This window comes from Hypanus sabinus, unplaced genomic scaffold (assembly GCF_030144855.1).
Source record: "Hypanus sabinus isolate sHypSab1 unplaced genomic scaffold, sHypSab1.hap1 scaffold_457, whole genome shotgun sequence".
Lineage (NCBI taxonomy): Eukaryota > Metazoa > Chordata > Chondrichthyes > Myliobatiformes > Dasyatidae > Hypanus > Hypanus sabinus.
This window is the reverse complement of record NW_026781330.1, coordinates 125,304-135,524: the sequence shown is the minus strand read 5'-3', so window position 1 is coordinate 135,524 and position 10,221 is coordinate 125,304. Positions and strand designations below refer to the sequence as shown.

The 10,221-nt window shown below is 48.8% G+C and overlaps 1 protein-coding gene across 3 annotated transcripts in view; it reads left to right on the top strand.

The window, feature by feature from the left end:
- The first annotated feature begins 3,600 nt into the window (after positions 1-3,600).
- The window catches only part of LOC132389000 (NACHT, LRR and PYD domains-containing protein 12-like), a 41,215-nt gene continuing 34,594 nt past the window's right edge, over positions 3,601-10,221 (top strand). The window contains exons 1-3 of one of the 3 annotated variants that reach the window (XM_059961415.1): positions 3,601-3,725; positions 7,369-7,460; positions 9,221-9,387. In XM_059961415.1, coding sequence (XP_059817398.1) covers positions 7,451-7,460; positions 9,221-9,387 — 177 coding nt within the window. In that variant the 5' untranslated portion in view covers positions 3,601-3,725; positions 7,369-7,450. Of the gene's footprint in view, positions 3,726-6,793; positions 7,461-9,220; positions 9,388-10,221 lie in introns of those variants that run through there. The other 2 variants (XM_059961416.1, XM_059961414.1) reach the window with 2 other exon arrangements.

Sequence of the window (10,221 nt, the reverse complement as noted above, 5' to 3'; positions counted from 1 at the left end):
GGGAGAAACCGGAGAGTAGCAGCATCTGGTTCCCTCTCTGACTGGAGCCCTGTGACTGTGAGCTGCAGAGATCAGTTCTACGTCATCGAAAGCAACAATCTACATCACACTGTAGTTATTCGGATGTTGCCGGGTCTGGGCGACCTGAGTTAAAAGACAGATTGAGAGGATATTATTGAAACCATGAGGCATATGGGGAGGGTAAGCCCAAGCAAGCTTTTTCCACAGGGACTGCAACCAGAAGTCATGGGTGAAGGCGGAAAGATGAAAAGTTTAAGAGGAACATGAGCGGAAACTTCTTGGCTCAGACGGTTATGGAAGGAGCGGCCAGCAAAGATAGTGCATGCGCACACGATGTCGCTGTTGAAGCGATCGTTTGGTGGGTAGGGGTATGGTGGACTGTGGCCCACACTCAGACCGGTGAGATTAGGCAGTTTAAATTCCTCGGCTGAAGCGCTGTTTCTATGCTGTACTGTTCTATGACTCTTTGACTCCCTAATCTCCGATCCATAATGCAGACAACAGTCTGATTAAAAGATGGCACAGAATAAATATCAAAAGTTTAATTATTCACACCTAATTCCCCAAGAATACTCCAACAGTGCAGATATGCTTGAAGTCATTCCACGCTGCCCGTCCCTCTGCACCACACGCTCCCTCTCGCCGATCTTTCGTACCCATGGAACACACTCAAGATGCTGGAGGAACTCAGCAGGTCAAGTAGCATCTATGAAACTGAATAATAATTTGATGTTTCGGGCCGAGCTGCCTCTGTGGAATTGGAAAGAAAGGGGGAAGAATCCAGATCATTGATTTGGATGATGCGGGTTGTTGTTCTGAGCTCAGGGTCTGCGTTCCGGCTCTGCTGGTCCGGGCACATTTCTTAGAACAGGGAAGGGCTCTTTGCTAAAATCAAATCTATTCAGTTTGACAATTCTCTCTGCTTCGGGTGTGAACAAGGTCACTTTATATATCGTATTTAACCATTTCAGCTGCAGCGTAGAGTGTTAGAAACTTTAGCATAATTTAAAGAACATTTCCTAGGGTCTCGAATCCGTGACGTTACCATTTACAGTTGTTGCCATGTTTGCTGTTTGTGTTTACCTCAGACTCGCATAATCTGCAGTTGGGTTAAAATAATCTCCAAAGGTCTTGTAAATAAATCAGTCCATGCTCTCCCAATCGTGACTACATCCCTTAATGTGAAGGTCATCACCTCCGAGCTGGAACCTGCGCGTTCCCAGTTACGGATTCTTCGAATCTTTTCAGTGCTGTCGAGGTGAGGGTGAGGGGCCGGAGCAGAGTGAGGTGTGAACAGGATCAACAGGCAGCTGTAGATGAAAATGAGTGTAAGGGCAGACAGCAGGGAAAGAGAAACAGAGGGGGCAGGTTTAGAGAGAAAGGGGGGGGTAGAGGGAGATAGAGAGATGGGAGAGAGAGCTTGAGAGGGGAGAGATAAAGGGAGAGAAATGGAGTGGACGGTTGGTGACTAGTTGAGTGAGAAGGATAGTGAGGCTTGGAGATTGAAAGAAATGGGTGAGAGGGGGAGATAGAGAGGAGAGAGGAAGAGAATATGTGAGCTCAAGGGAGAGTGTGAGGGATAGGAGTGAACATGGAGTGACGTGTGAGTTAGGGAGAGAAGCTGAGGATTGTGGGGTGAGAGTGGGAGTAAGAGAGTTGAGTTGTTAGGACCACAGACAAAGTCAGGAATCGCAGGTTAACCACGGTGCGACTGATGTTCCGAGCTGCGTACATTTCAGTGCCAGAAGCATTGAAGGAAAGGCAGATGGGCTCAGGGCATGGATCAACACGTGGAGTGGTGACATTGTAGCCATTCGTGAGGCTTGGTTGCAGGAGGAGCAGGAATGGCTGCTCTGGGTTTCCATTGTTTTAGATGCGACAGTGCATGTGGGATTAAATGGGGGAGGGGTGACGGGAAAATGTCCCGGCAGTGCTCAGTCAGGAAAGACTTCATGGGCAGAACTGTGGAATAAGAAAGATATGACCACATTAATGGGGCTATATTACAGACAATCCAACAGTCTGTGGGATTCAGTGGAGCAGATTTGCTGAGAGATTGCAGTCCAGACCTCTCCTGCATGCTCTGGAGGCAAGTGCAGAAATTGCAGGGCCCGAGCAGAGATCTTCAAATCATCCATGGCGACATGTGAGGTAGCGGAAGACCGGAAGATAGATAATGTTGTTCCACTGATTCAGAAAACCTCCAATTATAAACCAGGAAATTCGAGGCCGGGAATCCTGATATAAGTAGTTGGACAGTAATTGAAAGCTATTCTAAGGGACCAGATCTGTGATTATTTGGGTAGAATTTGACTGATTCGGGATGGTCAGGTTGGCGTTGTGCCTGGTAGGTCGAGCCTCAGCGTTCTTATAAAAGACAAGACAGTGCATGTTACCTAAGTGGACATTTGCAAAGTTCAACTTGGGAACAGGATTCAGTTGCTGGACACTCAAAATAAGGCAGTAAATTGAACTAAACAGTGGTTTGGTGGGGGAAGCCGCGATGTGGTCGTTGATGGTCGCCTCTCTGACTGGAGGCCTGAGTACAATGGAGTGCTGCAGGGATCAGCTCGGCTGTTCTTTGCCAGCAAAACCAACAATCCGGACGATATTGTGGTCAACTGGATCAGCAGAGTTACAGAGAACGCCGATCCTGGGGATATAGGGATCAGCATCAATGGAACTGGACAATGTCAATGCTTCAAGCAGAGACCCATCAGTGAAATTGGAAATGGAGGGGGAAGAGGACAGATTATGGATTGATTTGAAGGTTCGGGTTGTTGTTCTGTGAAACTCGGTGCTCAGGGCCTGTGTGTGAGCTGTTGCCTGTTCACGCACATTCCTCAGAACAGGGAGCGGCCCCACTCCAGAAATCAAATGCAACCGGGTCTGAAAAAAAAACACCCTCAGGCAGGCGCAAAGAAAGTCACTTCAATATCGTACTTAACCCTTTCTGTTGCAGGGAAGAGCGAGATGATCTCTGACATGATTTACACAGGGCCCCGAACTCGCAACATTAACAGTTACAGTTGTTGCCCTGTTTGCCGCGAGTTTCCAGCACCTTATGTTTATCAATTCCCCTGAATCGAGAGGCGCTGAGGAAATCTTTGTCCAGATTTGTTACAGTTGAGTGTGAATATATATGGTCGGAGGTGTTTGGATTAATTTCAGCAGAAAGGCGGCTCCCCGCACCTGAACAGCTGAGTGACGTTGGAGCTGAAAATACCTACACCGGGAAGTCCTGTTTACACACAGGGGGCGGAAATTCAAACCCTCCCAGAACCCGGGCTGGATCAAATTTTTAGACTGGGACTGGCTGGGTTAAACAGAGAAACTCTGCCCCACTTGTTGCGATGAAAGAAAAAGCAGCGATCAACGCGGAAATCCGGACAGAAAGGTTAACGCAGCCTGTTTGTTTTCCTCTTTAGGGTTGCCTCATTGATCCCACTCCCGCCTCCTCCTGCTGTCAGACCCGTCCTGAGCCGGTGAGAGTTAGTGTGACCCGGACCGCGGCAGTCCCGCTCTACCCCGGCTCACCCGGCCCTGTCCATGGGTTCACAGCCGAGCGGCCACGGGAGCAGCAGCATCGACTCAACTCTCCGGACAGGGAGAACAAACCGGTTCCAGGCCCATTGACGTCACACCCCGATATCAGACTGTTTTCCCGGGACCACACTGATCACCAACCGGTTACGATATCAGAGGTAAGTGGTGTCTATGATTCTGCACAACAATTCAGCGAGGCTCGGCTCTGTTCGGGATCGGGAGTGAACTTCATGGGAAAAGGGAGTCCTGACGTGTTCGTGCTATCGAGTCCATTGTCCAGATGGATGAAGAGAAGCGTGCTGGGTGCAACTGAGTGCGAGCAGAAGGAACCTTTCACCCTGGTAGAAACATATGAAATATCCCCCGGGACAGCGACCCGTCACCGATCTCTCTCGAACAAGAGAAAACAGCAGATGCTGGAAATCCGAGCAACACACACACAATGCTGGAGGAACTCTGCAGGCCAGGCAGCATCTGTGGAGAGACAGTCCAGTCACCTTGGAGGCCCCAGGTCGTGTTCTTTACATCGCGCCATTGGTTAAATACAATATTAAACTGCCTTCACATCTGAACCACAGTGTCTTGTCGAACCGGTTGGATTGGATTTCAGCGGAACGGCCGCTCCCTGTTCTGAGGAACGTGCACAGACAGGCAGCCGGTTACACACAGACCCTGAGCACCGAGTCTCACAGAACAACAAGCCCCACCTTCCGAATCAGTCAATCATCTGCCCCCTTACCCTTTCCACTCCAGTCCTGATTAAGGGTCTGTTTACACCTATCCAGAGATGCTGCCTGACCTGCTGAGTTCCTTCCAGCATTCTGTGTGTTGCCATGGTTACGAAAGTTCCGTGTGCGGCGTACGGCGGGGTATTTCTAGAAACGGCCCACAGTACCCACACTGTCAGAATGTTCTTGGGGAATTAAGGTGAGAATAATTCAACTTCCGATTTTTTTTTCATATTTATTTCCAACTAACTAGTTGTCTGTGCTTTGGATCAGCGAACAAGGAGATATTTGTTTTTTTTTTACGCTACTTCTGCTGCTGGTGCTCTTTGTGTTCCTACTGTTTTCTGTTTGCACGAGTGACATTTACCACCGGTCAGCGCCCAACAGTTTCAATGCAAGGGTGCGAGATGCAAACTGCAAGCACCGTCTCTGTTTCCGGAATTTCCTATTTCAGACCAATACATCTATTGCTCCTGTGTCGATTGAGGGTGTTTTGACCTCTTCTCCACAATGGCCAGTGGAAGCAAAGACGGTCTTGAAGTGATGCAGGGATCCGCATGGGGGAATACGTAATGACATTTTAGATCAGTTCAGCCGTGTTCTCATTATCTACACGGCAGTTTCGATTAGACGGGTAGTCCAATTATGGGTTTTGTTGCGTTGACTGAAAAAACTCTGACAATTCAATTAATGTGAGCTTACTAGCATGTGAAAGGAGATATTATGTTATTTATATAGTTGATCTGAACACAAGAGGTTTGCTTGATTTAATGATTTGCGTTCAGCTTTGTGTGTTAAACGTGTGCCCCAGCTGTATTAAGGTGTCGAACTTCTGACTCATTCAGTGAGCTGGCCAGCACAGTACGGGACCGAGGGACGCGCTCCCCGTTCCCCATCCCTGACTCTGCAGCCTCCACATCTGCCGCACCAGCTCAGCGCCCCGCCCACTGCCCTCGCGCACCAGCTCACCGCCCCGCCCACTGCCCTCACGCGCACCAGCTCACCGCCCCGCCCACTGCCCTCGCGCGCACCAGCTCAGCGCCCCGCCCACTGCCCTCGCGCGCACCAGCTCACCGCCCCGCCCCCTGCCCTCGCGCACACCAGCTCACCGCCCCGCCCCCTGCCCTCGCGCGCACCAGCTCACCGCCCCGCCCCCTGCCCTCGCGCGCACCAGCTCACCGCCCCGCCCACTGCCCTCGCGCGCTCCAGCTCACCGCCCCGCCCACTGCCCTCGCGCGCACCAGCTCACCGCCCCGCCCACTGCCCTCGCGCGCTCCAGCTCACCGCCCCGCCCACTGCCCTCGCGCGCACCACACGTGGCCAACCCACTGGAGATTTTCAAGCCTCCTCGTCAGCTGTCTGGCTCTACTTCTTCAAGCATTGGCTTGTCCGATCTTCTTGCTGTCGGATGCACTCTTAACACTTTCCTTCAGCATCCAGTTTCAAAGTCGTCGATTGTTTTATAATCAGCCTCACTAACAGTCCAGCTCTCACAGCCATACATCGCAACTGGAAATACCATAGACCCGACTCTACGGTTCTTCGTAAACGATGTCATGTCCCTGCGCTTTAGAATTTTATCTAATTTTCCCATTGCTGCCCTGTCCGGAAACAAGAGCTTTTTTTTTTTTTTTGTTTGTTTTTTTTTAATTTCGTGGCTGCAGTTACCATCTATACAAATCTTTGAACCGACAAAATCTGTTACTGCTTCTACTTCCTTTCCATTTATTACCACGAAGTTGACAGGGCTGGCCGGTGTATTGAGGAACAAGTCAACTTTCCCACTTTCTTCTCTCACGCTCATTAGAAGCTTCCGCAGATCCTTCTCACTTTCAGCCATTGGAGTCGCATCACCCGCATGTCTGAGGCTGTTAATGTTTCATCCGGCAGTTTTACAATTCCTCCCTCGGAGTGTCAGGCACCCTGAGCCCATAGGCTACTCCTGGACTGATCCCACTTACTGTTATTTAATGATTTATGGTTTCTATATTGCTATATTTCTAACACTATTCTGGTCTTCAGTTTCATTCTGAATATTGCAACAAGCGGCTCATGGTCTGAGATTGCCAGAGACCAGAGGGACAGATGAGTTCACTCACTGCGGCGAAACTGGGCTGTGAAGCGGTGCTTGCCACGCTGTCCTTCAGCAGTCAGGGCCCTGAGTGCAGGAGTTGGGACATTATTTTCTGTGAGATAACATCAGCCCAGTAAGTCCCCTGATTTAACCTTGTCGTAGGACAATTTACGAGCTGCCCACCGGCACGTCTTAAGACTCGGGTGAAACTGGATCATCCGGAGGATAACCATACGATCGCGGTGAGAAACTGCAAACTCTCAAAAACTTTCAGAAATTGAAACCGGGTAGTTCCAACTGCAAAGAGTTCTGTTAACCACAATCGGGCCGTTTTATAAGTCGTTGGTGAGACTGTGTTCGCAATACAAATTATAGTTCCAGCCACCCCGTTTGAAAAGGCTTGATGAAAGTGGAAGCAGTGCAGGGCTGATTTGTGAGTGTGTTGTCCGGGCCAGAAGGCCTCAGTGCTGGGGAGAGGATGCCACTCTATGTCCTTACTCCCTGATGAAAGTGGAAGCTGTGCAGGGCTGATTTGTGAGTGTGTTGTCAGGACCGGAAGGCCTCAGTGCTGGGGAGAGGATGCCACTCTATGTCCTTACTCCCTGATGAAAGTGGAAGCTGTGCAGGGCTGATTTGTGAGTGTGTTGTCAGGGCCAGAAGGCCTCAGTGCTGGGGAGAGGATGCCACTCTATGTCCTTACTCCCTGATGAAAGTGGAAGCTGTGCAGGGCTGATTTGTGAGTGTGTTGTCAGGGCCAGAAGGCCTCAGTGCTGGGGAGAGGATGCCACTCTATGTCCTTACTCCCTGATGAAAGTGGAAGCAGTGCAGGGCTGATTTGTGAGTGTGCTGTCAGGGCCGGAAGGCCTCAGTGCTGGGGAGAGGATGCCACTCTATGTCCTTACTTCCTGGAATGTAGGAAACTGAGCAGCGACCTTAGAGAAGTGTTTTAAATTATGAAGGGCAGAGGAACCGACTCACTCTGGTTTATTTCTGCTGCAGATAATAGCCAGCAGGTGGTACTTCCTTCCACCCGGAAGGCGGACAAGCAGACGGCAAGCAAGCAACGTCAGTCAGATTCAAAATGGACACAGGTATGCTCACTGGGCTCTTTCTCGTTAAAACTCTGTCATCATGGTACACGTCTAGTCGAATCATCAATAATTCAGAGTAATAAACGTGGGCGCTAAAGGGGCACAAACAGTGATAGCAAACGGTGTCTTTGATCGCACTGGTAAAGCGGCCTTGAGCGATGGAACAATTCATCAGGTCCAGCGCAGGGACCTAACAACGGAAATAGCCGAATAACTCCGGGCAAATCTTCACCTGACTGAAAGGAGAAGGAGCTCTTGAATAAGGCGGGTGTGGGTAACACTCAGACAGCAATACACCAGCGGGCAATGTAACAGTCCAGGGAGCAGATGGAATTCCTGTCAGTATTTGGGACGCCCTGATGTGGGAAACGCCTCCGACAGCCAGTGAGAGAAACAGATGTTGTTTTCTCTTTGGGAAGGGAAATGCTGAATTCTCCCCGGATTTTTGGGTTGTCGGACAGTGGAGGTGCGGGCTGTTTCCCGCAGTCTGCTTTCTGTGGCCGAGTTAAAGAACGGTATATTGTGGGAGAATGGGCTAGGTGCAGGAGACAGCGAGCAGGATAAATTTTAAACAGGGAATCTGAGTGAGCTACCAATATATGGTGAACGGGATAAAATTGAAACAAGAGAGTAAGTAGAGAAGGCAACACACACAATGCTGGACGGACAGCAGGTGAGGCCGCATCTCAAGAGGGATATCAACAATCGAGATTTCCGGTTCAGGAATGTTAAGCAGAGACTTTGTATATTGATTTCAAAGATGTCTCGCTGACATAAAGTAGAGTCAGGACTAGAGGAGCATTCTTTTGGGTGAAGGTCTCTGACTAGTCGTGTCCGCAAGGGTCACTGCTTCGCCATGCGTTGTGTCTGATGTATATAAATTAGTAATAAACTATGCATTACGCAAAACGATTACATAATCACATGGGTGGACTGATTCGTCGATTTACAGAAGTTGGCGCTGTCTTGTAAATTTGAGACTGTTGTCGAAATGTTCAGCATCCAATTATAAATATGAACAGACAGTCACCAGGTAAAATGAATTAGGGCAAATATGAGGAGTTGAACTTTGGGAGGTTACTCGTTCGCGAGTAACGTGCACAGTGTTTGCTGGGACCGTTAGCAAGATTGATGTACGGACGGGTCTTGTGATGGATGTGCTTAGTTTCCTGAAATTGGCAACACAATTGGCAGCGTGCAACGGCAAGTGGGAGGTGTGAGTATGCATTTTTGAAAATTGTGTTGTATCTGGAAGAATTTTGGTTAAGAAAAACATTCGATATTGTGCACTGATCTGATAAACACATCGCGAGAATCATGTGGAGTGTCTGGAGAGAATGCAGATGTGTGTAGCAATGATTACAGAATATTGGCTTCCAGAAGAGGTCGAACAAACTTGGGTTGCTTTCTCCGGACCGGTGGACACTGAGACCTTTCCTCAGAGAAATGTGTGAACTCATGATAGGCATAGCTAAGGTAGCTAGTCTGTAACTCAGGGCAAATGTTAAATACCCGAGCGAATAGGATTAAGGTTAGAAGGGAAAGTTCAAAAGGGATCTAGGAAGCATGTTGTCCTTAGAAATAGATCAGTTTCTGGAATGAGGGAGGGACTAGAAACGGACTCTCGGCAGCATCGAAGAAACGTTTGAACTCATGCGTAGGCCGGGAACGGAGGGATATTGACCATGTTCCTGAAGAAGGGACTGGTTTAAATTGGCATCGTGTACATCTACTATTTCATGTTCTGTGACTGACTACAGATCTGAACTCGGCCTTCTCCGCCTTCCTGTCAAATTGTGAGGATCACCAACTTTTCCGGTTGACGAGATTCTACAAGGAGCGACTGGAGCAGGCGATTGAGGAGGGTGTGGAGGGAGTCGGATTCATGTTAATGGGCGATGATCACTTCACCGGGCCAGAGTATCACGTAAGTGAGAGGGAAGTACACTGAGTTTAGATTCTACTGAATTTATCAGACCGACTGAACCGGTGTAACGGCACCTCTGGGCTATGAACATCCCACAATGTTTCTGGTCAACATCAAGAAAAGTGTTTTCGTTTGCAGATACACTGAGCCTAAATTCACCACTACAATCCCCTGACCAATTTTCCAAACACTTTCAGTTTTGGACAGGTTAGGATGCAGACAATGATTGACAGGTGACATTAGTGTGTGACTCTTGACGGACTTTGCAAGTGAACAGAGAACCACTTTACACCTCGCTGTCTGACATCACATCATGCGCCTAATGCTCGACCTGAAGGGCCATTCATTAGCCTGTATTCTCCTGATAAACCTCGGGCTTTTTCACAAATCAAATATATAGTGATTAATTTGTCAGCTCATTTCTCGGGTCCAGCTTAAACCCCATCATCAATTGAACCAGGCAGAGTTGAATCTCGTCTCTGTTAAACTGCAGATCCGTTTTGTTGGTTAATATCCCAACATGCCTCTTTGTTCCGTTACTTTCTGATCCTTGTGACTGTTCCACTGTGAGTTTGTAACTACCACCACATGTACTATTATCATTGAAAAGAGCAAAATCGGTATCACTGAAAATATTCCAAGCATCTAAAGCTAACACAGAATTACAAATAAACAGCTTTCCAGTCGTCTTTCTGATACTGGAGTGCATTCACCTATTGCCAGCCAGACCATACCGAACTCGACATTCCACAGGAGACAGCCGGCAATTTCAATCCAAACCGCTTTCTCAACATTACCACACGTGCACAGAAGATCAGAATTTGCTGTCTGCTC